At 42.1% G+C, this 25,885-nt stretch overlaps 1 protein-coding gene across 4 annotated transcripts; it reads left to right on the top strand.

Moving 5' to 3' along the window:
* Positions 1-2,170: 2,170 nt before the first annotated feature.
* atp1a3b (ATPase Na+/K+ transporting subunit alpha 3b) lies at positions 2,171-25,074 on the top strand. Of its 4 annotated transcripts, none has more exons than XM_044208882.1 (23): positions 2,171-2,389; positions 2,529-2,621; positions 13,076-13,150; positions 13,785-13,844; positions 14,104-14,307; positions 14,569-14,682; positions 15,199-15,333; positions 15,434-15,551; positions 15,815-16,083; positions 16,464-16,662; positions 16,778-17,022; positions 17,141-17,333; positions 18,173-18,348; positions 18,484-18,620; positions 18,700-18,850; positions 19,489-19,657; positions 19,943-20,097; positions 21,090-21,213; positions 21,464-21,609; positions 21,707-21,837; positions 22,596-22,697; positions 22,797-22,888; positions 23,505-25,074. In XM_044208882.1, exons 2-23 carry the CDS (start codon positions 2,616-2,618, stop codon positions 23,531-23,533), a joined length of 3,030 nt encoding a protein of 1,009 aa, XP_044064817.1. In that variant the 5' UTR covers positions 2,171-2,389; positions 2,529-2,615; the 3' UTR covers positions 23,534-25,074. The 4 variants fall into 4 exon arrangements, with proteins under 4 accessions (XP_044064817.1, XP_044064816.1, XP_044064818.1 ...); XM_044208881.1 differs by having other exon boundaries at positions 13,037-13,150; XM_044208883.1 differs by having other exon boundaries at positions 2,171-2,621.
* The last annotated feature ends 811 nt before the right edge of the window (positions 25,075-25,885 follow it).

Below are 25,885 nucleotides of genomic sequence, written 5' to 3'. Positions count from 1 at the left end.
GCTAGAACCTTGCAATGAATTTGGAAATTACGTCTCCAAGAATTCATTACATTGTTGTACTGCCAAAGTGCTTTGAATTTAGGAAGCCACCAGATGTGTAATATTTCAGCTGTATACTATACTTTTACAACAAAGGCGTTCTTTTTGAAAGGGACCACAAGGACTGAAAATACAAGTACAAGTACAATACAAGAGTCTTATCTATTGATACATACTGCGTATTACATGTGCATAGTCATGTTATTTTTCATAGTATTAGCAGTGAAATTTCTACATAGTGTCTGCCTCTTGCAGACAGAACAGGGTGGTAAAAGGTTAACAACAAACACTAATCTAAATTTACTTGCAGTAGCCTGCCATTCATATAAGCTGTGCAAATAGTTTTTTAGAAACCAGACCTGGGTCAAACAGTAATGTACATAAAAGTGTAAACATTTGCTTTCACGTCCTAGGATTTGGGTCGGATTTGCCATAATGGAAACAGAATGTGTACTTGAAACGTTATCCCACCCATCTGGTAGTTCAAGAAGGTTACAAAACATAAACAAAAACACCAAATAACCACAAACATTATTACTCACTGCTAAATTAAATTTTTGCTATTTGCTAGTCATCTGCAGTATTTCAGATAGCTTACATAATAAAACCAATTGCACTATAGCAGCATGTTTGAAGACAGTTGTAGCTGACTGTCCTCTAACCCTGAGCTAACCCCATTCTGATGCTCTGGGGTTTCATGGTGCTGCTTGGTCATCGTCTGGGCCTGCAGCAAGGAAGGCAGTGAGGCATGGCAACAATCTGCTGGAGAGACAGCATGCGTGACTCTCAGCTTTCCCTTGCAAATCAGGCATGGCTTTATATGCATGCATGTGTGTCTTAGTGTGTGCATATACAACTCAGTGACTCTGCGTGTGCGCTCCCACTGCTGCATTGTCCCTTCAGTGAAAAGCACGGAAAAAAAACGTGACCAATTGCCAGCAATGGCAACTCACTGCTGCATATGGGCCAGTTTCCTCCTGCTCTTGCATGTCTTCTGTCTGTTTCTCTTTCACACTCTCTGTTTTTGAATCTCTTTGGCATTGGTACAGAAAAATAGATAATCTGTCCATCTACCCATTTTCTTTCCTGTCCTCATATTTTGTTCTCTTTGTGCACACTATCCTTGTCCTTGGTAAACCTCCCTCTCTGTTTTCTGCCATTTCCGTCCCTTTCTCTTCCTGATTGTCCAGTGTTTAAAGAATGCAGTCTGATTTGATAGACTAGTTCATTTCTCTCTCAGTTTGTGAATATTTGTAGAAAACATTTTTTATAACTGTGCTCATAAATTTCAAGCAGCTATACAGCTCCAGAGGCCCCAAACTTTGCTGAAACAAGACAGGTTTGATTATTTGCTTTATTTCCACTAAGGTACCCCCTTGTCAGTATTTTACCTTTGCCACTAAGTGCAAGTCTCTCCACATCAGCTAAAGCTGCTGACTCTGCACTGTCAAAACTGTTGACCTGCTGATGCATTGGCAGTGAAGTTGATGTCTGTAGCTGGCCATGCCCCTGATGTGCACTGATACACTGATGACTGAACTATGAAGTAATATGATCAAATATGATTCTGACTTCACCCTATTTCTTTTTATCTGCATTTCTCGCTCTCTCTCTCACACACACACCACACATTCACAACACTGACTGTATGGCTGTCTCCTCTGTCTGCTGCACCCTGGGTTCACTACTGAAGTGACATATGGGGGTGCACAACATGCTCATGACAGGACCAACACGACCGATGAGACATCCGAGGGTGCTTATCACATGCAATAATGCACACAAATCAACTATTTTATCTTACATAAATACATTACATGATGAACAGACACAACCACGACAACTACAATCTAACCTTGTGCGTCCATTTATACAAAATTTCAGCCTAGAGACTCGCGACGTTGCTGGCTGCAGGCCTCGGAATTCTGCAGTGAAGCAGGAGGGGCAGTATTGGCCTTCTATTGGCCCGCTTGGAGGCTGAGATGAAACCAATTGGTCAGCGATTTCTTCACCGCTGAGACGCTCCGAATTATGATTGGACAGCTGCGTGAGCGGTGGGCGGGTGTAATTGGCTTCTCGGTTCACCATTTGCTTGAGGCGGCGCTTCTTCCATTGGCGGAGTGTTGCGGTTAGAGGAGCGGTGTACTGCGGCAGCTGGCTGAGCCGCGGAGGAAGATCAAGTGCTGAAAAGGTAGCAGTGCGGCTCGTTAGATTCGCCGGTCTTTCACCGCAAGTATCAGAGAGCAAAGGAAGGAAGCGCATCCCCGCGTGATGCTCCGCTTGAGACCGCAATATTTCATTTGAAAGACGTCTCACGGGGGGAAAAGATTGTAGCCTAATCTTTTTGAAGGTTTGAGAGACCGTTTATTTAAGCCTAAGAAAAATCTTTTGTCAGACCTATTGATAACATCCCTGACGTCGTTTTCCTGCTCGTTTTTCATTAACAAGCAACCCTAAAAAACTGAGCATATTCTCTTTTATTTTTCAAGGCAAGGCATTTTGATATAATTCAACGTGAGGGGCTGACACCTCTCAAGCCGTGCATCACCTGAGAGGAGAAGAGTGACTGCGCCAACATGGGGGTAAGACTGACGATCCCAACTTCCTAACTGCGTTGTAGCCCACCTGAAGTGGCCTGGGAAGTGAGCGGTAGCCTGATACGCTATATTATTCCTGATGAGGAAGGGCTTCAAGCTGAGCCGTGATGTCATTATTTTTTCCTTTATGGAAATCCCGTTTGTCTGAGTGACATTGACTCTAATGCGGAACCTGTTTTACGCTGGTCTGCTAGACTGCGACAGACTGATGTAGCCAGAAGCTCATGTCTAACGCAGCAATAGAATGCAGCGGCATTTAACTGCTTTGATTAGCCTGGTTTTGACTTGAATAGAAAATCCTATTATTGGCTCGTGTCCTTTGCTCAGATTCACTCGGTCAATTTAAATAGGCCTCAAGATTGAATATCAATGAAAACTGATGCCAGTCTCATAAGAAGAGAAGGTCTGTGTGGTTTAGGGGTTGTCAGTGTGTCATATGTATTTCAGGTCTCTGATAGGCCTTAGGCTACTTTGACTATAACCTTGCCAGCCATGGTAGGCCTAATCGGTTTATTCTTACCGAGAGCTCTAGTGTGAGAGAGAGGGAGGGCGGGGGGAGGAGGGGGGGTGCACGTGTTAGAAACCTATTCTGTTCACCCATCATTAACCTGTGGTTTTAAAAAAACGGTGTTTTGTTACATTTGAAGGCACAAACGTACATAGTTATGCTCTATGACGTGATGAATGAACACGGTGTACTGTGCCCCCACCCCCCATGTCCTCTCCTGCTTTAAACCCTGTCACTGCCGTCTCTCCGGTCGGGTCCCACACAGAAGAAGCATCTGGCGATGAACCGGGGAGATGCTGAGCCCATCGCGTCCTTACAGTGGACGCTAGCAGCGGAGGAGTCTCATCATCAGCACCCTCAATGACCCATGCGTCATAATGCGGTTACTGGGAGTAAGCGCCTCAACAGCTTATTTCCCCTTTAATTTGTGACATAACAGGGACTCGATAAACGCCAACAGTGCCAACGCCAACACATTTACACACACTACAGATTAAAGAAACGATGCGTTCAGTACCGTAAGAGCACGACGATGTTCTCGATAGAATTTTTCACTGGCCTATGGCCTCAGAGAGTTCCCATCTGCTGTGCGCACCGTTAAACCATTGAAAACATCTGATCTGTTTCCGATTATCAAGAAGCAAATGAATAAGAGGAGGCTGGTGGAAAAACACAGCGACTGTCGATATGGGCTATTGCGCAATTTCTTCTCCATCATCATCCTGCGGGAGTAGCCTAGTTATAATTTTTAATCTCTGACCACGGTCTGTCTGCTGAATGATGCGGTGGTGTGACGCTGCGGAGACCATGCGGTACTGAGAGATATCTGCCGCTGTAGAGGCAGTGCAAACCGGTGTCATCGCAGTAACACCAGCTGATGTGACCCCCGCAACATCTGACATTTCTCTGCCGGGAGAGACGTTCAAAATGTAGGACTCGGGGGGTGGGAGAGAACCTCCGGTCCGTGTCGGAGTATTCATTTAGATGTGAAAGCCAACCCGGCAGCATTGGTGGGCACTGCGTCAAAAGGGATGAGAATGCAAAAAGTGCTTACGCATGTAGGCCTACTGCTGCTGTGTGGAAGGTAAAGCAGTGTGAGGGAGAGACGCTGAGTAGAAGTGGTGTATCATTTCGGAGGATGCCACGGCTCTCCAGATATTGCCATAATAAAAGAGAATATGAGCGCCCCTGGCGATCTGTGAAGGTTGTTTCCTTGACTTTCCCTCGCTGCGCACTAAGGTCACCCTGAATGGGAAATGGGATGGATAGATGGATGAAGGGATGGAGTGATGGATGGATAAGTGTACCGAGTATCTTGTTATCACGCTTATTACTCGACTACACTTCCTTCTCTCTCTTTCTGTCTTTCTTCCGCGAATTTCGCACTGGCGCACTGTGCGATGGCACTGCCAGCTGTCCTTTCCCAAGGCCGCAGGGGGGCATCTCTTGCGACGTACCTCGCTTGCAACGTGCATTCTGCGTCAAACCGGGGGCGGGGCCTCTGGTGTGGAAATTCCCTGTAAAGAGCTGCGATAGGCTAAATGTCTTAGAGGTCTTTTCACTCACACACCTTCTCATCTTGCTCATTGTCCTGCTCTTCACATTGATACAGCTACGATGCTGTGATGCTGATGAAACTGTAGGATGAAGGTAAAGCCAGATGTTGATGAAGGGCTGCTGGTTTTCACCTTCAGACACGTGACACTGATGGGGGGAGGGTGCCACTGCTGAGAGAGCAAGAGGGACAGAGAGAGAGAGGAAGGGCAGATAAGTAGTTACTGGTCTGCAGGTGAAGAGAGAAAGAGAGAGGGATTTAAAGCGACGGATGAGGTGTATGGAGGGGGAGAGCTGCTTGGCTATATATCCTGTTACAGGATAATGACCTGAGGCTCACATTACTATGGCTCTTGTTTCCTCTTGCTGCACCTTGTTTGATTGGTTATCAGGGGGACAGGAGGCAGATGGCATCGGGAGAGGATGGATGTGGTTGGGCGGATGATTTTCATAGGATATTGACTGAAGTGTGGTGATGGAGAGGTGTGGTGTAGGTGGGCTGGTGCCCCAGGAGAGATGGGGGAAGATAGATGAAGGTATAGTAGTTGCACTGAGGCATTGTCAGAAGGTCATACAGGCTGGTGACGAGGGGTGTGGTTGAGCTGCAGTATGGCTGAGGAGAAGCTCCTGTTAGTGTTGAGTTCCTTAAAAGACTTTGATTAGACTTACTAATTACCTGTCGTGATATAAAGCTTTGCAGGACAGTGTGTACTTTTATATTGGCACTAGTGTGAAGTTAGAAGGTGTTAGTGGATGGTAGTTCAGGATGTGTGTGGCCTCTGCAGAGGCCCAGCCCTCAGTTTGGTGCAGAGTGCTGCACATCCCTCCCCACTGCACCTGCTGCCTGATGCTGATAGGCTGCACTGTACCTCAACTGATCTGTCCCACGCGTTGCAGGGACCAATAGAAAAACATGTCCATACAGGATTTGATGCCGCATGATCTCTCTGACCGCACAGCCAGCTGGCATCTTTTAGCCCTGTGGCCTAGGGGTCAATTTAGGTCAATATGGTGGACCTTTAAAATGCTCCTCCATTGTCCCTTTCAAGCCTCTTGAGGGTCTCTGATCAATAGATATCCACTGGTATGAGGACAATGTCCTTAGTGAGAATACTGCTGAAGGACATAGTCCAGATTTCTCTAGTGCCTCAGCCAAAAAAACCTGGAGTTAGCCTCCTCGCTAGTGTGAGACTAACAGGACAAAGCCTGAGCTGTGAGCTCAGTAGCAGTTTGTGTAATGCTAATAAAATCTAAAGGTCAGTGCTGTCTCCTTCATACATTGCTTTAAAACAAGATTACAGTGGACATAGTGATTGCTAACAGTTTTCCAACATTAACGTGTTGATGGTCTCCCATAATGAGAGCGATTCAGAGGGATTAGGTTGCCTAACTACAACGACATGACTAATTCAGGGTGTTGTCCTGGAGATGTGTGTGTGTGTTTGTGAACTGTGTGTGATTGTAAATGTGTGTGTCCCTGTGTGAATAGACCAAAGCAAAGTGTAACACTGGGCGGCCACAATGGACAAAGGCTTGTTAGAATCAAAAATAGATCATTTTACATGTTGCTGCATTTGATTTGTATTTTGTTACCGCATTCTTCAAGTAGTTTTAAGATTTACAGTAATTATTCTCCTGAATAGTGAATGGTGAATGATTTCCATTCATTCAGACATACTGAACATAACAGATCCTGGTATGTAAATGGGTATTTGGTTTAGCTGGTTTGGTTGTGCAGTCAGCAGCTGTGTCTATGGATGATCTGCACAGCTGCTCTGTGCGACCAGCTGCCTGCTGAGGAGCTCTAAGGTGCCCTCTCTCACACCATGGCGAGATGCCATGTTTGCTATGGCAAGATTTACAATGCTAATCTAGACCAGGCCACATTCACACACACACCAAGACACACAAACTACACTGCAAGTAAATATATCCCTCAGAGCTCACAGGGGTGGACTGTGCCTTATATAGAACTAAAGCTACACAGTTACGCTATTGTCTCTGTGGGATGGACATATTAAGATGATGACAGGACAGACAGATGGACAGGAGGGAACAGAGTATGGGTGGGTGTGTGTGTGTGTGCGGGGGGTGTCAACTTAAATTGGGATTTTCAGTTTGGGTTGTTTTTAGGTTTTGGAGAGAGCACAACACAGATTATATGAGAGCTAAAGAGAGTTAATCTCTCTCTGTCTCTTTGTGTTTATGTGGTTTAGAGATTAAGATTTTCTCTTACTGCTCTTAAACGGCCGCAACCTTTTCATTGTACATCTATTTACGTATACTATTCCATCGGATCAATCTATTACATGTACTTGTACATGTAGTGTTTAATTTTAACTGCCACTTTAGAAACAGAATGTCCCCTGGGACTGTTGTAGTCACTGTCTATTTCTTTCAGAAACGCTGAATGCCATCTTTTCCCTTTCCTCTTCATGTCTGATATCTGGAATCTCCCCCTTTTGAAGTCTATCCACTTTGTTGAATAGGAAGATAAGGAACCTTCATATCACTCTCAAGGCTGATACAGATAATCGAAACAAATATCTCTTTTACAAGGGATTCAAATCCTAATCATCTGTTAAAAGTAATCATCTAATTCACTTAGTACTGTTAGAAGCCATTCACCAAATTATTTGGCACCCAGACCTAATGATAAATGTGGAGAGTACATTTATGCGTTTGATTTTCCTGAGAGAGAATGGAAGAGAAAGAAGAGAGAAAGAGAGAGAGAGAGAGAGAGAGAGAGAGAGAGAGAGAGAGAGAGAGACAAAGAGACAAAGAGAGGAAGAGGCACAGTGGGCTAATCGAGTGTAGTAATCAGACAAGCTAATCCCAACAGTTATGTCCCTTGGTCCCTGGCCTGAGCTCGCCCACTGTGACCCTGCCATCCTGCTGCAAGAAACAGCAGATGGCCCATTGACCTTGCAAGGTCACACAGACACGCACACACACGCACACACCACACTCATAGTAGCAAGTCTACAGATGCAGAAATAAAAGTACAAACAAGCACCCATTTTAACATGAAGTTCTCAAATATATATATTAAAATTGTGTGTGTTCGTACCTTTTATACCTTTTTGCATTTTCATAAAAGTGTCTTTTGTTGTTTGAGAGGGACAGCGAAGAGTGGTGGAGATCAAGTTTTAATAAACTGAGTCTCAAGGATGTTTTAATAATGCAAATGCAAATAATAATAATAATAAAAAACATAACATGCAACATACAACTATTTATAATAATTTCATTGTGAATGTGCATCCAGTTCCCATGTGCCCAGAGCACATGTGAAACGACCCTGTGTAAGACAGCTGTACATTCTACAGTCATCGTCATAGTGACAAACACGCAATGAGGCCATGATGTAGTTCTCACATGGTCAGTGCAAAGGAGCTGATGTGATCCTTGCATCTGGCTGTTCCATTCAAAGAGGAAGTGAAGACTCATATGTAGGTATGATGAATACTGTGGTGTTCTTTGCCCTACCAACCACTTCCTCATGTGAGTTACTCAAAAAGGGAAATATAATTGCCCAAAAACAGCATTCCTGCCTTTTGCATTTGTGTATATATGCGCATCAGTTCCTCTTGTTGCAGGAGTCTGTATGCATGCGATTAAAGGGGAAGAAAAAAATGCTACACAGACAAACTCACCATCAGTGGGCATGCCTCGACCTGTTGTCTTTAACGTGCTTGACATAGTTCTTTCCTAACTTGAACATTTCACTTAGTGGGTACACAGATGTGCCAAAACCATGTCTGCCAAAAGAGACTACAATTGTCTAGTTTTATGGTACGTAAGAAATCCAAATATGCCTTGAACATGCCCAGTGCTCATTCAAGTTAGAAAATACACTGTTAACTGCCTTGCTACATTTTGAGAAGATTTTGACAAGCTCTTTCCTTCTAAGAGCTCTCTGACTATAAGTTTTAAGTTGTGTCTCATCTTTGTGTCTAATCATATTATTTCACAATCACTAGGTCTCTCTCTCTCTCTCATTCACTCCCTCACTCTCGCTGCCGCAATGCATGCAGACGCTGCTCATACGGACTGTAGCCAACATAATGACTCACTTCTGCTCACACAGACCCAAGCACACACGAACACACACCAGTTCCTTGAATCAATTGCCTGTTTGTGTTATACAGCAGTGAATACAGTGTCCAGTTACATATGCATCAGTATTACTCATCCCGGATCACATCAGGGGATTCTAGGAGTACTTGGCCACTGCTGAGTTTCGTCACCATGTCAATGGCCGTGCCGGTCACCACTCATTCGTCAGAGTTGTTCATATGAGGACAAAATTCAAGGTTTAGTCTGGTTAGCCAGAGTAGGCCTGCAGGATAATTTATGATTAAATCAAACACACAACCAGATATGTGAAGCATTGGCTTTATTGAATTATTGATTTTTTAAGCAGAATTTTATAAGCCAATATGTAACTGATGTGAGTGGTTGCACTATGTAATCCATAGAGGAGCATCCGATGTTTCCATTTCCTGATGATGTCAGAGATATGTCTGTCCATCAGTCTGTTCGTCTGTGTGCTTGTGGGAGAGTGGGTGTCTGTAATTCTAGCCACGAGTCTCTGTTTCCTTCCTCTGAACAGAGGGGGCTCATTACATTACCCAGAGCTGTGTGAGACAGCTGGGCACCCACACAGACACACACAAGCAGGGGCAATTTGACATTTTCTGCAAATGAAAAGATACTCAGATTGTATAAGCACACAATATGGACTTCATCGTTCTCTGCTGAATAATTAAACAATAATTAAACAATAATTAAACAATCAAGATGCAGATAACAGAGATGGATATATATATATAAAGTATTTCTGATTCTGATATATACAGATGAGTAACAACTAAATAATACAATAAAAACAGACTTAAAAGTAGACAGACGTATAGTTTAAAGGCTTTTACTTGTTTCACATTTTTGCAAAAATGTTAGCAACCTACTGTAGGTGCAATGTGGTGCAAGACACAACGTATCAGGTAGCAGGGTGTGTATAAAGGGGGAAAGGAGAAAATAAATGATTGAGTGGCAAGCACACTCACACACACAAAGCAGGTATGCACTTAACATACTCAACATACTGTAAACACAGACCAAAGATAAATTAACAACCTGTCTTTTCTCTCTGAGTCATGCTGATAACTACTCATTCATATCCGCAAACGTACTATATACACTTAAGGACAAACACGGACACCCAGAGTGAGAATATAATCTAGTAGCATATGAGAACACATACTCAAAGTGACACACACACACTCTAAGTGAGGTTGTGCAATCTAATAGAGTGGGGTCACTGCGGGTCAAACGACACAGAGCCAGCAGACAAAGAATGCTGGTCTATATCTAATTAGAAGCATGAGAGAGGGGTGACAACAGCTCTTCTCTCTTTCACTCTCAGTCCCTTTCTCCACCTGCCTCTCTCGCTCTTTATCAATTCCCCATTCTCACCTCCCACTGATGTCTCCCTTTCCATGTGCCCAATCCTGTCATCCACCCCCTTAACATCCATCTCTCCGTATCTCTACTTTCACCACATATCGCTTTGTTTGGCACTCCTCTCTACCTCCCTACCTATTGTCTGGGCATTGGTGTGTGTGTGTGTGTGTGTGTGTGTGTGTGTGTGTGTGTGTGTGTGTGTGATAGGGAGAGATAGAGAAAGAACTGTGTGTGTACATATTTATATTATTAATTTCAGTGTGCATATGCTCAGAAGAGCAGGTGTGCTGTGGAGCTGACAATGCTCCCTAAATGTGTATTTGCAGCGTTCCTCGTTGCCTGTGGAAAAACTAGACACTACAACAATATTATACCTGCAAACGCATACTTACACACCTGCCAGTCTGTCATCTTTAAGATTATGGTGCCTATTTGACACCTGATTAGAAGGTAAATCTGTAACTTTCCATGTTATTCAACACTTTTGATCTCTAAATAGAGATATGAAGCCTTCATGTGTTCAGTTAATCTCCAGTGAATAATACATACATGTATGTGCCAACACACCCTCTTTCTCAATCACAGACACACACACACACACACACGCACACACACACACACACACACATATATACTGGGTCTGTCTCAAGAGGGGATGTGCAGCAGTACTTTTCCACTGCATCAGTCTCTGCTTTATGCAGCCTCTGCCTCGTCAGGCCTGCCTGGTCTTGCTACGGCAAGATATTTGCTCACATGCTCTTTTGTTGCAGAACTCTGCATATGTACGTGTGTTTGTATGCATTTGTGTGTGTGTGTGTGTGTGTGTGTGTGTGTGTGTGTGTGTGTGTGTGTGTGTGTGTGTGTGTTTGTGTGTGTGTATTCGCAGTCAGGTCAAAGAGCTCCCTCCCACTGACATGCTACTCTCTGCCTGACATGCTTGAATGAATGGTTTCATTGTTTGCTTTGAATTCAGAAGCGGTCATTGAGCAGCCCGTGCTCCACTATTAAGTGAGTGAGTGAGTGAGTGAGAGTTGTCATCCACATGTTGTTTCACAAAGCCTTTTTTTTTATGACGACAAACCAGAAACACAGGTCTTTGTAACCACATACAAGAGTTTCACGCAACAGCTAAATTACAGCTCAAGAGGGAAGTGGTGTTTTGAACTTTGGTAGTCACATTTTGTCACACTGCAGGTGTGTGTGTTTTGGTGTGGTTTGGTTTTGTGAGTTTGTCAATGGAGATGTGTGGAGGACTTGGGATCTCAATTCATACGTCCTCCCTGGTGCCTTTGTAAATATGTACGTTTGATTAGTGAATTTTAACCGTTTACTTTTAAAGTAAACATGCTTTTAAGCATTATATCAAAGGGCAGATCATTTTGCTTCTTTGTAGTTCATATCTGTATTATAATATCAGATGCAAACAGTATTCAAGCAAAGTATTCAAGCAGCAGTTTCTTGCACTCCTGAAAATGTTACTACCTGGTTGTACCACTAGAGGGTGCATACTTTATTTCAGTGAATTTCAGCACACAGTTGGTTTTTACTATTACCTCTTATCTAATTTATCAGTGAAATCTTAACCTTTAACATAATCTTCTGATCTTTTGACACACATACCTTAATCTGAAATTTGGATTATTGTTGTCATTGAGTATCAGTTCATAGGTATCAGTGTTTCTGTCTGATTCAGGGTAAATGATGTGGTTTCCATATCAGATGAGACCTTTACTTGACATGCTTGTAAACCCCTGCTTCGCATCATCAGTGTATATCTGATTATGTTGATCTGCCACCAAGGGCAGTTTCCTTGATCTGACCCATTCACACCTCCTGTGAGGGATTCTTGCCTCTGACCTTTGATGAGGGACATTTGTATTGATGCGGCCCAGCAATCAGGCTGCTCTCCATCCGGACAACAAGCTAGAGTTACAGTTATAGACCTAGAAGGAGTAGAATGTGCAGTGCTGGAGACAATCTGGGTTATTAATAGACCACTCATGTCTAGTTTAACAACATAAGCCAATTTCTGAGGGGACAATTATAGTAAGGAGGGTACCTGGAACAACAGGCAGTGCAGTAAAGTCGACATAAGAGGACAAGGACATCTGATATGTCTCTGATGTATAGTGTAGAACATACTAGAATCTAATCAGAAAGCCTTTGATGAATATAAACTCTGTTTGCCTGCTCTCTCTCATGTCCTTAATGCTTGCTGCTAGATAAATGAAAAAGACTAGGAAGCGATTAGTTAAAACCTGTAGGTTAAGCCATTTGCACTTGAGGATGTTTTGATGTGTCCATCAGGCTGCTGTGGACATCAGAGTGAGAATAATTTGATCAATGGAGATCAAATCGATATGGCAGAGCAGACAGCAGGCACATGCTTTAATGTGTGGTGATAGTGCACTCTTAATGTAGATGTTTTGTTGAGAAAAGCTACCAGGATAATGCATCTACCTTTGACGTCTTCAATAATTCTTATGATAACAGGTTTTTATATTAATGCTCTTCATCTAACATCTTCCTCATAAACTGAGAATAATTGGCGTTATTACTTTCTGAGTAATACAGGCTACCTCACAAGGCCACTTTACAAGGATACAACATTATTTACTGTATAGTGAAAGAGAGAAACATCAAGGTCAATTCAGTAAAGCCCACTGGCTTTATTTCTGTTGCCAGGCAAGACTTTTCTCTGAATAATTAAAGCATTTCATGCATTTTCAGAGAACAAAAAGTTTGGTTTTAGTTAATATAATGTACATGTACAAGCCCAGAGAACAGTTAAGATTATACACAAAGGCGTATGGGCTACTATCTCCTTTATCTAGTCCGAAGGCATGTATAAAACATGTGTGTGTGTCTGTAGTATGGGCGGTCAGACAGTTACCGCGTTGCCACCACACAGGACAAAAGTGACCGATCCCCCAAGAAGAAGAAGGGGACCAAGGACATGGATGACCTGAAGAAGGAAGTGCCCATTGTAAGTAAAACCTTCTCTTATCTCTGAATACTTGTGGAACTGAATGTTGACATAAAGTATGTTTGAAGCCAATTCACTTTTGATCCTGTCAGTCAAAAGCTGATTAATTTGATACTTAAATTCCCTAATTGTTTCAAAAGATTTATATACCATTCATGCATTTTAACATGTGAGTAAATGATGTTCTACTTTTGAAGAACATCTCTCTTGGAGCTTATAGTAAATGAAAGTGAATTGACACCAACTCTGTTGGAGAGAAGGGAAATCTTTCTCATACAGGCCAAACATTTTTATTTTTGCTGGTAAGAGGGGTGACTTGTTGTCAGGAGGTGGTCACTTTGATCCCACATCCCAGCGCAAGAAACAGACACCTGGGACGCCATATCTGGCTGCCCTGATACTCTTATCTCTCAGGTGAACTGCATGCATGGAGTAAATTTCTAATTACCTTGTATGCTATTAAGTTATTGGATGTTCTAAAAATACTAAAAAGCTTAAAACTTTTTCATTGCATATTAGCATACTTCTACGACCGCTTTATACAAATTTTCCTTGCATGCAAAAAATGGCAACTACTAAACATACTGAACTACGCAGAGTACTCATTATCTCTGTATGTTTGGGTTTTTTTCAGACGGAACATAAGATGTCCATAGAGGAAGTATGCAGGAAATTCCAGACTGACATTGTCCAGGTGAGTTTATGATATTATGTTCTCTCAGTATGTACAGCTATGGTTTCAGACTGCTTTTCCAGTTGGCCACTAGGTGACATAAGGGTACTTGTCTTGGTTTATTACAGTTAATTGACAATCTAAGCCAAAACAGTCCCCTTAGACTCCAAAGTCATACTAAAGAAATATGAGAATGTTAATGTTTTTGTTGGCTTTGCATCAGTGCAGACTCGCCTTTCTCTGCTAACTCCACATCCCACTTCCTATGTGTTCTCTCCAGGGACTGACCAATGCCAAGGCAGCAGAATTTCTGATTAGGGATGGTCCCAATGCTCTCACCCCTCCTCCCACCACCCCGGAGTGGGTCAAGTTCTGTCGCCAGCTGTTCGGTGGATTCTCCATCCTGCTGTGGATCGGCGCCATCCTCTGCTTCCTGGCCTACGCCATCCAGGCAGCCACTGAGGACGAACCTGCAGGAGACAATGTGAGCAATCCACACACACATGCACACAAACAGTCACACAGATTTTGCACATGCACACATACACATATATTCACATCTGCACCATCTACACCTCATTAACACGTCCGTCACACTTCTGACTCTGAAGTACAGACTTAAATAACACCTCAGCAAAGCAATTTTAGCATCACACATACTGTACCCAATGCCTTCCCACAGCCCACACTCACATATGTTTGACTTTGCCTCTCTGTCTCTCTGTCTCTCTCTCTCTCTCTCCAGTTGTACCTTGGTATTGTGCTCACAGCTGTCGTCGTCATTACTGGTTGCTTCTCATACTTTCAAGAGGCCAAGAGCTCCAAAATCATGGAGTCTTTCAAGAACATGGTGCCTCAGGTAAATATGTGTTTTGTCAAAAGCAACCAACTTATATGTGAATGCTTATTTTGATTCCCCCTGGAAAAGGGACCTAGAAAGTGAATCTTTTTAGGATTTTTGGGAACAATTAGCAGACACCAGAAATTATAGGTCATAAATACCCAGTTAATGTGACTTTATGTATGTGGACACTGAGAAGCAGAAACACTGTTGCTTCTATTCATGTAAGTCTTCACTCTTTACCTATTTGCTTGCCACTGAAATAGAGGGTAAATACTGTATATTGCAAAATGAGGTGCCACAGGTGGTGGTTGCCACTCTCAGTTTGCAAATAGTTATGCATACTGTGTGTTTTCATTAAATTTGATGAATTCTTTGTTAACAGTGTGTTTAGTCAGACAGTTCTTTTCACATGAAGGGATGGAAAAGGTCTTTGCGTTCTGCTGTAACTCCCCATATTCTGAGAGACTTTGTTTCTCTAAATGATGTCCAATGAGTGTGTATTTTCTAACCATCCCTGATACCTCCCTGCAGCAAGCATTGGTGATCCGTGAGGGTGAGAAGGTACAGATCAACGCTGAAGAAGTGGTGGCCGGAGATCTGATTGAAGTGAAGGGAGGAGACAGGATCCCTGCTGACATCAGGGTGGTTTCTGCTCATGGCTGCAAGGTAAACACACAGACACACACACATACATATACACACACATTCAAAGTCTTGCTTCTTGTCGTATGCAACTACATGTTTTACTTTTTCTGTTTCTCATTAGGTTGATAACTCCTCACTAACAGGCGAGTCAGAACCTCAGAGCAGGTCACCTGACTGCACTCATGACAACCCCTTGGAGACCCGAAACGTTGCTTTCTTCTCCACCAACTGTGTGGAAGGTATGGTCACCATGGCAATAGTATTAATTCAATTCAGTTTTATTTTATTTATATAGCGGCAATTCATAACAGAAGTTATCTCATTACATGCTATTATTTTCACTTGTGTGTCTGTGGTTGGATTTTCTTTGCTCTTAGACTAAAATTTAATACATAATAATACATACATCTGATTTTAAATGAGAAAATGTGTTTATAGGACTAATCACACAGGAAATAATGATATTTTACAACATTATATTTCCGTCCTTTTTCCTAACCAGGCACAGCGCGTGGCCTTGTTATCTGCACTGGAGACCGCACAGTCATGGGTCGCATTGCTACTCTGACCTCTGGCCTGGAGACCGGCAAAACCCCCATCGCCAAAGAGATCGAGCACTTCATCCAGATCATCACAGGCGTGGCCGTCTTCCTGGGTGTCACGTTTTTTATCCTCGCTATCATCTTGGGTTACACCTGGCTGGAGGCTGTCATCTTCCTCATTGGTATCATTGTGGCTAACGTGCCAGAAGGGCTGCTGGCCACTGTCACTGTAAGTGGACACCTATATTAGCATACTTTGGTATCATACAGTATCTTTTTTACTATCTGTTGTTGTTGCTCATTAGTTTCTTTTGGACACATAACATTCTTTTATTTCTTTCCTTTATGTTTGTCTGATTTTAGTGCTAACCATGTCTATACTTCTTTTTGTTATTGTTTGTTCTTCCATTTCATTACATGTAGTATTATTGTATTTCTCATTCATTTTGAAAGATGCTATAAAAAATTTAAGTAAAAAGATTTACTTGGTTGCTTCTTATTTAATTGTACAGAGAAACAGAGAAATGCTGTTTTGGAGCTTCATAGTTGATACATCCAAACACAATGATAAGTAACATAGTTTAACATCATGAATGTATTTGCCTGCAGGTATGTCTGACCCTGACTGCCAAACGTATGGCTAAAAAGAACTGCCTGGTGAAGAACTTGGAAGCTGTGGAAACCCTGGGCTCCACCTCCACCATCTGCTCTGACAAGACAGGCACCCTGACCCAGAACAGGATGACTGTGGCCCACATGTGGTTTGACAACCAGATCCACGAGGCCGACACCACCGAGGACCAGTCTGGTTAGTGAGGAGAGGGCATACACCACTGATGAAATATGTTACCACTGTAATAGGGAAAAATTATTACTAGAAATCATGATGGTTAATAATACCCACTCTTATGTTCTTTCTGCAGGTGCCGCTTTTGACAAGAGCTCAGTGACATGGTTGTCTCTGGCTCGCATCGCTGGTCTGTGTAACCGCGCTCAGTTCAAAGCTGGACAAGACTCATTTCCCATCCTGAAGCGTGACGTGGCCGGCGATGCCTCAGAGTCCGCCCTGCTGAAATGTATCGAGCTTTCCTGTGGCTCAGTCAGGATGATGAGGGATAAGAACAAGAAGGTGGCTGAGATCCCCTTTAACTCCACCAACAAATACCAAGTAAGTAACGGGTTGGGTTGGATTATAGCTGTGTACAAAGATGAATACCTATGAATGATGACCTATATATGCACAAACACCCTATTCGCTACATCAAATTTCCATTCTCCTCCTCTAGCTCTCAGTGCATGAGACGGAGGATCCCAATGACAACCGCTACCTGCTGGTGATGAAGGGAGCCCCTGAGAGGATCCTAGACCGTTGCTCCACTATCATGATACAGGGCAAGGAGCAACCTATGGATGAGGAGTTGAAGGAAGCTTTCCAGAATGCCTACATGGAGCTGGGAGGATTGGGAGAGAGAGTACTGGGTAAGGACAGATAGAACTGGAAAGAGGTAAAGATGGATGGTCAAAGAAACAGAGGGAGAGAGAGCGACAGGGTAAGTACAGTATGACCATGAGGTTCAAAAGGAGAAAATAGGGATTAGAGACAAATCATTGGAAAATGTATTTGTTTAGTAATTCTTCATACCATATTACATTTACAAAAATTACAACATTCCATTAATTTTACTTTCAGAGGAACATTTTATTTTTGGTCATTACTTAATAGCTTATTTGAACCTTCTAGTGCCACTACTTTTCCTGTGAAAACCATGTATCTCAAAAACATCAACTTTTCATTGGCTAAGAAAAATGGCTCTGTTTTCAGCTTTGTGACAATGCCTTTTTCATATTGTCTAACAGGTTTTTAAATGGTTCCTGTAACATAAGAGGTAGAAGAATGTTCTCAACCCAAAGAGAAACATCTTTCAGTATGAAAAATCACTCAAAAATCACTCAAATCAAATTTGGAAATACATGGCTTTCATTGGACAGCGACGCTATGTAACTTAAAGGACATCAATTGCAGTATGTCTAATAGTGGTGTACTTTCATTGGCTCAAAACCCCATACTTGCATTAGAGGTGACTGCAATTAATTAATTTTGACAAATCCCAAAATTTGCATACAGGTCAATTCATACGCAAAGCATTTTTTTTCTCAACTTAAGATCTGTTGAAACAAGGTACTATTGAAATGTAATGTCTGAAGACTGACTATTGAAAGTTATGTCAGAGGTGAAGTAGGGATAGGGATAGAAGATCTGATTTGATTCTTAGACATCACAAATTAAACACTAAATTGCACTTTTCTTTTCCCTCCAGGTTTCTGCCACCAGATGCTGCCAGAAGACCAGTACCCCAAGGGCTTTGCCTTTGACACAGAGGATGTCAACTTCCAGACAGACAACCTTTGCTTTGTTGGCCTCATGTCCATGATCGACCCTCCTCGTGCTGCTGTGCCTGATGCTGTTGGCAAATGCCGATCTGCTGGTATCAAGGTGAGCTTTTTTAACATGCCTAATAATATGATCTCTATGTTCCTTACACTGTTTTATAGTACGGTTCTGTATAATAATAAGTACCTTTGAGATCACGTGATGAAATGTCATTTTTGTTGCTCTTGTTATTATTAGGTCATTATGGTCACTGGAGATCACCCAATCACAGCCAAGGCCATTGCCAAGGGAGTGGGCATCATCTCAGAGGGCAACGAGACAGTGGAGGACATTGCAGCTCGTCTCAACATACCTGTCAGCCAGGTCAACCCCAGGTAAAGACTGTTCACAGAAAAACAAGCACACAGTACTTGTCTAATTATGAGACCTGCATCAATGTGTGTCTGTTTTCAGGGATGCCAAGGCCTGTGTGATCCATGGTACAGACCTAAAAGATCTATCTCAGGATCAGATGGACGACATCCTGAGGAATCACACAGAGATTGTCTTTGCCAGGACCTCCCCACAACAGAAGCTCATCATTGTAGAGGGCTGCCAGAGACTGGTTGGGGCATTTTGAAATTGTTTTAATAAAATGCCCTATGCACAGTAAATGTGTGGAAATTACATTGGGCACATTCAGTGACTATACTTTTAAGTATCAGTATACTTTCACAACAGCAGATGGCGCTAGTGATCTGTTGAATGAGGATTCCCTGACTGATGCGTAAAACGTGTTTTTTTCCCCCACTGTGAAATGGTTAGATTGTATTTGAAATAACAAAAGGCTTTATTTTAATTTGATTAAAATTAAATTCACTAATTTTAAATGTGACAGTTTCATTTAAAAGATGAAAAAAATGGTGTATGGTGTTTTATTTAATGGATTATGCTCTAAGTCTTTATAAAAAATAGATTTGGCCTTTGACATCTGCTTTCCCAAATGCAGGTCTTGAAAATATTGAGGTTGTTCTGTGATCAGGGTTTTTTTAAAACACCATTACAATTTATTCATGAATTACTGACCCATTTAATGATGGCTTTGGCATAGATCATGCCAAAATCGGTCATAGATAGTTACAATAAGAAGGTCTCTCTTAAAATGAAGATACCTGGGTAGATGAGGGATACATACATTTAACAAATATAACTTCTTCTATGTATTTATGCTATATAACCTGATCCCTCCTTCTTCTCTCCCAGGGTGCCATTGTAGCTGTTACAGGTGATGGTGTGAATGACTCCCCTGCGCTGAAAAAGGCCGACATTGGTGTTGCCATGGGAATCTCAGGCTCAGATGTGTCCAAACAGGCTGCAGACATGATCTTGTTGGATGACAACTTTGCCTCTATTGTCACAGGAGTGGAAGAAGGTGAGAAGACCCAAAGGACAGGACCAGAAGATAGAGAACATTTAAAGCAATGAAGAGATTATAATGAGAGAATCTGTGAAAATATGTAAGAAGAAGTGAATGTAAAATAAGATTTTTTCCCTGCAGATTAACAAAAAAAAAAAATTCTGACACAAAATCAGTGCTCAGAACAGAAAAGTTGAGGTTCTAGAAAATGTGTCAGGTCTAACTCTCCAGTTTTTTGCCACAAGAGCCAAACAGTAGGACTTAGTACATGATGTGACCTGTCTGATTCTCTCTGTTCAGGCCGTTTGATCTTTGATAACCTTAAGAAGTCCATTGCCTACACCCTGACCAGCAACATCCCAGAGATCACCCCGTTCCTGTTTTTCATCATTGTCAACATTCCCCTGCCACTGGGAACCATCACCATCCTCTGTATTGACCTGGGAACTGACATGGTGAGAGGTTTTTTTTTTACAACAAATACAGCTTGCACTCGCACACAGGCATCAGCGAATACAGCTTTAGATTAGATTAGATTCAACTTTACTGTCGTTACACATGTACAAGTACAAGGCAACGAAATGCAGTTTAGGTCTAACCAGAAGTGTAAGAAGCAAGTGCAGGATATAAAGTATGTGCATAAATGCAGGATAGAGCAATATTATGAAAATATTTTACAAGTGGTACTATGGACATTATATACAGATGGCATTACTATAAACAGAAGTATACTGATGGATATGTACAATAATGAATTGGACTGGGCAGAACAGTAGTGCAATGAATATTAAGTAGTGCAAATTATGGACAGAAATAAGTAGATGAGTTATTGCAGTATTCAGTACATAGTACTGGAGTGCAAATGATGCAGTATATGTATAAATAAATAGTCCGGTAGCGCAAATGAACATGTGGTACATGTAGCAAAAACAATAAAGCAGCAGCAAAAACAATATAGCAGCATTTAAAGTTAAGGTATATGAGGGGACAGTGGAATCAGCGGGGGGCAGAGTTCAGTAGAAAGACAGCTCTTGGAAAAAAGCTGTTTCTCAGTCTGCTGGTACTTTCCCGGAGGCAGCTGAGGCGCCTGCCGGAAGGCAGTGAGAGGGGTCCTTAAGAATTCTGCAGGCTCAACGCAGACAGCGTTTCCTCTGGATGTCCTCAATGGCTGGAAGTGGAGTCCCCTGTGATTCGCTGGGCAGTTTTCACCACCCGCTCCAGTGCCTTGCGCTCTGCAGCAGAGCAGTTCCCATACCTGACTGTGACACAGTTGGTTAGGATGCTCTCTACTGTGCAGTGATAGAAGTTCACCAGGATAGCTGAGGACAGTTGGTTCTTCTTCAGTGTCCTCAGGAAGAAGAGGCGCTGGTGAGCCTTCTTGACCAGCTCCTGTTGATATGACACGTCATGCTGTACTAAAAGTTCACATTTCTTTCTCTTCCCCTAGGTGCCAGCTATCTCACTGGCTTATGAAACAGCTGAGAGCGACATCATGAAGCGTCAGCCCAGGAACCCATTCAGGGACAAGCTGGTGAATGAGAGGCTTATCAGCATTGCCTATGGACAAATTGGTAGGTGAAATGAAAATTGCTACTGCTGATCCAGGCTGTGAATTGTCTTTGATCTGGATTGAAGTTTTATCTTGGTTGCCTGAAAGTAATTTTGTGATAAAATCAACTTTATCCCCCTTTGTTGTTCACAAACAACAACAGCTGGATTATCTTTGAACCTATCTGCAATGTTTTTGTGAAAAATACATTAAGGAAGTTAGAAAACTTAAAAATCTGTAACTTATCTTTCTGTCTGTATGTTTTTCCTCAGGTATGATCCAGGCTCTGGGAGGCTTCTTCGCCTACTTTGTCATCTTGGCTGAAAATGGTTTCCTGCCCAGTCGACTAGTAGGCATCAGGCTCAAATGGGATGACCGCTCTGTCAACGACCTGGAGGACAGCTATGGGCAGCAATGGGTAAGTGTGTAGTTTTTGTGTGTTTAAGTGAACTTGTAGTGTGTTTCCATGTTTTGTTACTTTATCTTACTGTCTGTTTGTCCTCTCCTGCCCTCAGACATACGAGCAGAGGAAGATTGTGGAGTTCACATGCCACACCGCCTTCTTTGTTAGTATTGTAGTAGTGCAATGGGCTGATGTCATCATCTGCAAGACCAGACGTAACTCTGTGTTCCAGCAGGGCATGAGGTGAGTCCAGATGTGGAAGAAGTACTCAGATCCTTTAGTGAAGTAAAAGTACTAAAACCACAGTGTAGAAATACTCTGTTACAATTAAAAGTCCTGCATTCAATACTTTACTTAAGTAAAAGTACAAAAGTACTAGCATGAAAACTTAAAAGTACCAAAAGTAAAAGTATTCATTATGCAGAATGGCCCATTTCAGAATAATATATATTATATTATTGGATTATTATTATTAATGTATTACTGTGTTCATCACTTTAATGTTGCAGCTGGTAAAGGTGGAGCTCATTTTAATTACTTTATATACTGCTGGGTAGCTTGTGAATTTCCCCCTGAGGATCAATAAAGTTGTATCTTTATCTATAATAATACATCATCATTTATTTGATAATCTGAATCTGCAAACTAAAGTTATTAAATAAATGTAGTGGAGTAATTCCCCTCTGAGATGTAGTGGAGTAGAAATATAATCTAGCAGAAAATTGAAATACTCAAGTAAAGTACAAGTACCTCAAAATTGTCCTGAAGTACAGTACTTAAGTAAAGTTACTTTCCACCACTGGGTGAGTCCAACAGCTGTACTGTGTTACCAATATTCTTACATGTGTCTTTTCAGGTGCTGGGTTTCCAGAACCTATCTTGGCACTTAATTTATCTTTTTTGCCAACAATCATTAGCATTAAATGATCTAAATTAGGGTGAAACGTATCTCAATTTCTCCATCATCATTTCCCCAATATTTGTTGTGTTTCTCAACCCAGGAACAAGATCTTGATCTTCGGCCTGTTTGAAGAGACAGCCCTGGCTGCCTTCCTGTCCTACTGCCCAGGCATGGATGTGGCACTCAGGATGTACCCTCTAAAGTGAGTGCCATTATGCAGTCACTCTGATATGAAGACATATCGTGTTATCTGTTTACTTGATTATTTTTAATCCTTGTGGTTCTCTTGTCTTGCCCACAGACCTACCTGGTGGTTTTGTGCATTCCCCTATAGTTTTCTCATCTTTGTTTATGATGAAGTCCGAAAACTTCTCCTCCGCCGGAACCCTGGAGGTGAGTATATTTTTGTCTCAATAAAGTGCGTTACCTGTTAAGACCAAAGTTTCTTTAAAAGAATATTGCGACAACAACACGTTGTGATTTTACAGGGGTAATGTGCTGGACTATTTTTTGGCTTGGTGCGGTAACTTGCTGGAGTCTCCGCTGGTTGCCTGGCAAACTCACAGCGACGACAAGACTCGAGGAAGTCACTGCACCCAGCCAAGAAATTGTCTAGCACATAAACCCTGTGAAACCACAACATGTAGTTTTTACACTTCAGTTTTTGTACAGATTAAGCAAACAAGATATAACGTGTTAATTAGTGAGCTTTAGAGGTGCTGGTAGGCAGATTATGTTATCTTTAGACAGAGCTAGGCTTGCACTCCCCCTGTTTCCAGTATTTGTTGTAAGCTAAGCTTACTGACTGCTGGCTGTAGCCGCATATTTACCATTCAGACATTAAAGTGGTTTCAGTCTTTTCATCTAACTCTCTGCAAGAATAAGCATATTTCCCAAAATGTTGAACTAGTCCTTTAACTAATGCTCAGAAAATATGACTTGTAAAAAATTGTTAAACTAACTGTGAACTTTTCCTTTGTGTTTTTTTTCTCTCTCATTTACACTGCAGGTTGGGTGGAAAAGGAGACATACTATTGATCGATGGAGCATCTTTGCTCAAACCCCCTACATCTTTCACTTATTTCTCCCCTCTGTCACTCCATCCCTGGCAAGACACACCTCCAGATGCCCCACCCCCTTAAAGACAAAAACCGCTTTGAAGCAATTTTCATCACAACTGCCCCAAAGATTAAAAACAGCAAAAGCACCTTTACAACTTTCTACATTGACCCGCCCCACCCTTCTCCCCATCTCCTATGATACTCTTTGCATGTGTTCTCTCACTGCTGTGTACATAAACCAATATATCTACCAAACGGCAGCTGCATATTGTGTATGTAGATTTGAATGAGCTAAGGATACAAAGGGAGTGTCTATGCTCTGCAAAAAAGGGCCATCCAGCTCCTTCCCCTTCCCTGTTCTTCCCCTGCTCTCTCTTCCTCGTCTTTCTCTATGCCTTCGTTCCTCTCTCTTTTCCCTTTCTCGCGAACCCTTTGCTTGTCCTCCAATCATACACAGATATAAAGATCACACAGTGAGATCCCAACGCCGACACCACTTCGACTGCCACCTCTCGCCTCCGTCTCCTGTCTGTGGAGGACCAGCGGAGTGGTCATCTCCCTGCCGTTCTCCCTGTGTCCATTTTCCTTCCCTTCCGTTCTTGACGGCCACAGTGTTGTTGTTTTTTAATATGTGGGGTACGGGGGGGTTTCAATGATTTTACTTGTCTTTTTTATTTCTAAGGGGGGGGGTATGTGAGAGCTGCTTTCCCTCATTTAGGCCTAACAAAGCACACCCCATGGCGTCCTGTCCCTCCTCTCTCCCCCTCTGTCTCTCACACCCCTCCCTTCCCCTCCCTCCTGCTCCACGTTTGTCTCTGTTTGTGTGCACTGTGTGAACCATTGTCCTTGTTAATAACTATTACAGTACAACCCCCCAAGTTGGTAAATACAATTCAATCTTTCTGTGTGCTCTAGGAAATCTATATAATTCTATACTGAATTTAAATGAAACAATAAAAAAACACATGTTGAAAAACAGCTCAAGAGAGACATTCATGTAGAAGAACAACAACAATATTGGTGAAATAGGAAAAAGCAAGAGATATGTGTCTCTCTTTTTGTTTTTTGTTTGGTTTCAGTTATTTTTGCTGGATTTTCAGGAGGCTACTCTAAAACAGTAACAGCAGAGCAGGGTTTTAGGCTGTGTTTTTACCACAAGACACAAGACACCAACCAAGGCTTTCAGGTTCCTGTCACTGCAGGTGTGCCAGTATGATGTGGTACAGTGTGCTGTGATGTGGTGAGTGGTGATGATAAGTCCACATGCCTGGGGTCTCTAACCGGATAGGGTCCAGCTCTGGTTCAGTCTAGGTCCTGGTATAGCCCGGTCTGGTCCGGTCCGGGTCTGTGTGCATGTATGAGTTGGAGACCAGTGAAGGGCCAGCGGTCTCAGGCTGGATCTATCTCAGATGGCTGCAAGAGTTGAAATTCAAGAAGAAAAAAATACACGACTAGTAGAACATGTGTGTCAAATAAATGAAACCAACACCAATAAAACATCTAGAACATTTAATACAACCTAGACCTGTCTGTGTGTCTTTCTGTCTCTGTTTTTACTTGTGGAAAAGTACACTTCACTCTAATTTATCAGAGAATATAACAATTTTCTTATCTTTTATATCCCTCAGTCTTTCTTTCTTTACTGTTCTTTCTTGAAAATAGCATATAATATGCATCACTCATTAATGTTGCATATTATGACAAAATATACGCAGGAATTGTAATGTAATTTCTTACAATAGACCTGCAACAAATACTGCCTTCATGAAGCTTTGTTAAGACTGCACAAAAGAGGTGTTGATTCATCCCTATGGTAAAATTTAATTTATCATATTAGTTAGGCCTTGAAAAGTATTAATGATATTACTCTCTCACTCCATGTTTATGGGATAGCTTCCCATGTCAATTGAAACCTTAAAGTAATTATTTGTTGACTGCAATATCCTATATATCAGACTATTATTCCAACTCATACATATTCAAATATGAGATTAAACTATCTGACATTATTTCATCACACTTCTGAACTGATGCACATTGACAAAATGCGTATATATGTGATGTCAATTTGTTGATTTCAGTCTTCAGTGGTGTACAACACAGCAGAAACGATAAATTAGAAATATGAGGATGTGATGCCACCTAGTGTTGTGAATTCATATGAACTTCAACCTGCATACTGCATAATGTTAAAATGCCATAGGAGGAAGAGTTGGCAGAAGCCCAGGGTAATGCACCAAACCACTCTGTAAATGTGTCAGCTTTGTCTGACATCAACACTGATGAGCTACAGGATGAGAATCACTGTCAGCAGGAGAGTCTTACAAAG

The sequence above is a fragment of the Siniperca chuatsi genome, linkage group LG9 (genome assembly GCF_020085105.1).
Source record: "Siniperca chuatsi isolate FFG_IHB_CAS linkage group LG9, ASM2008510v1, whole genome shotgun sequence".
In the NCBI taxonomy this organism is placed as follows: domain Eukaryota; kingdom Metazoa; phylum Chordata; class Actinopteri; order Centrarchiformes; family Sinipercidae; genus Siniperca; species Siniperca chuatsi.
The sequence above is the reverse complement of the archived record's forward strand: the minus strand, read 5'-3'. Positions and strand labels throughout refer to the sequence as shown.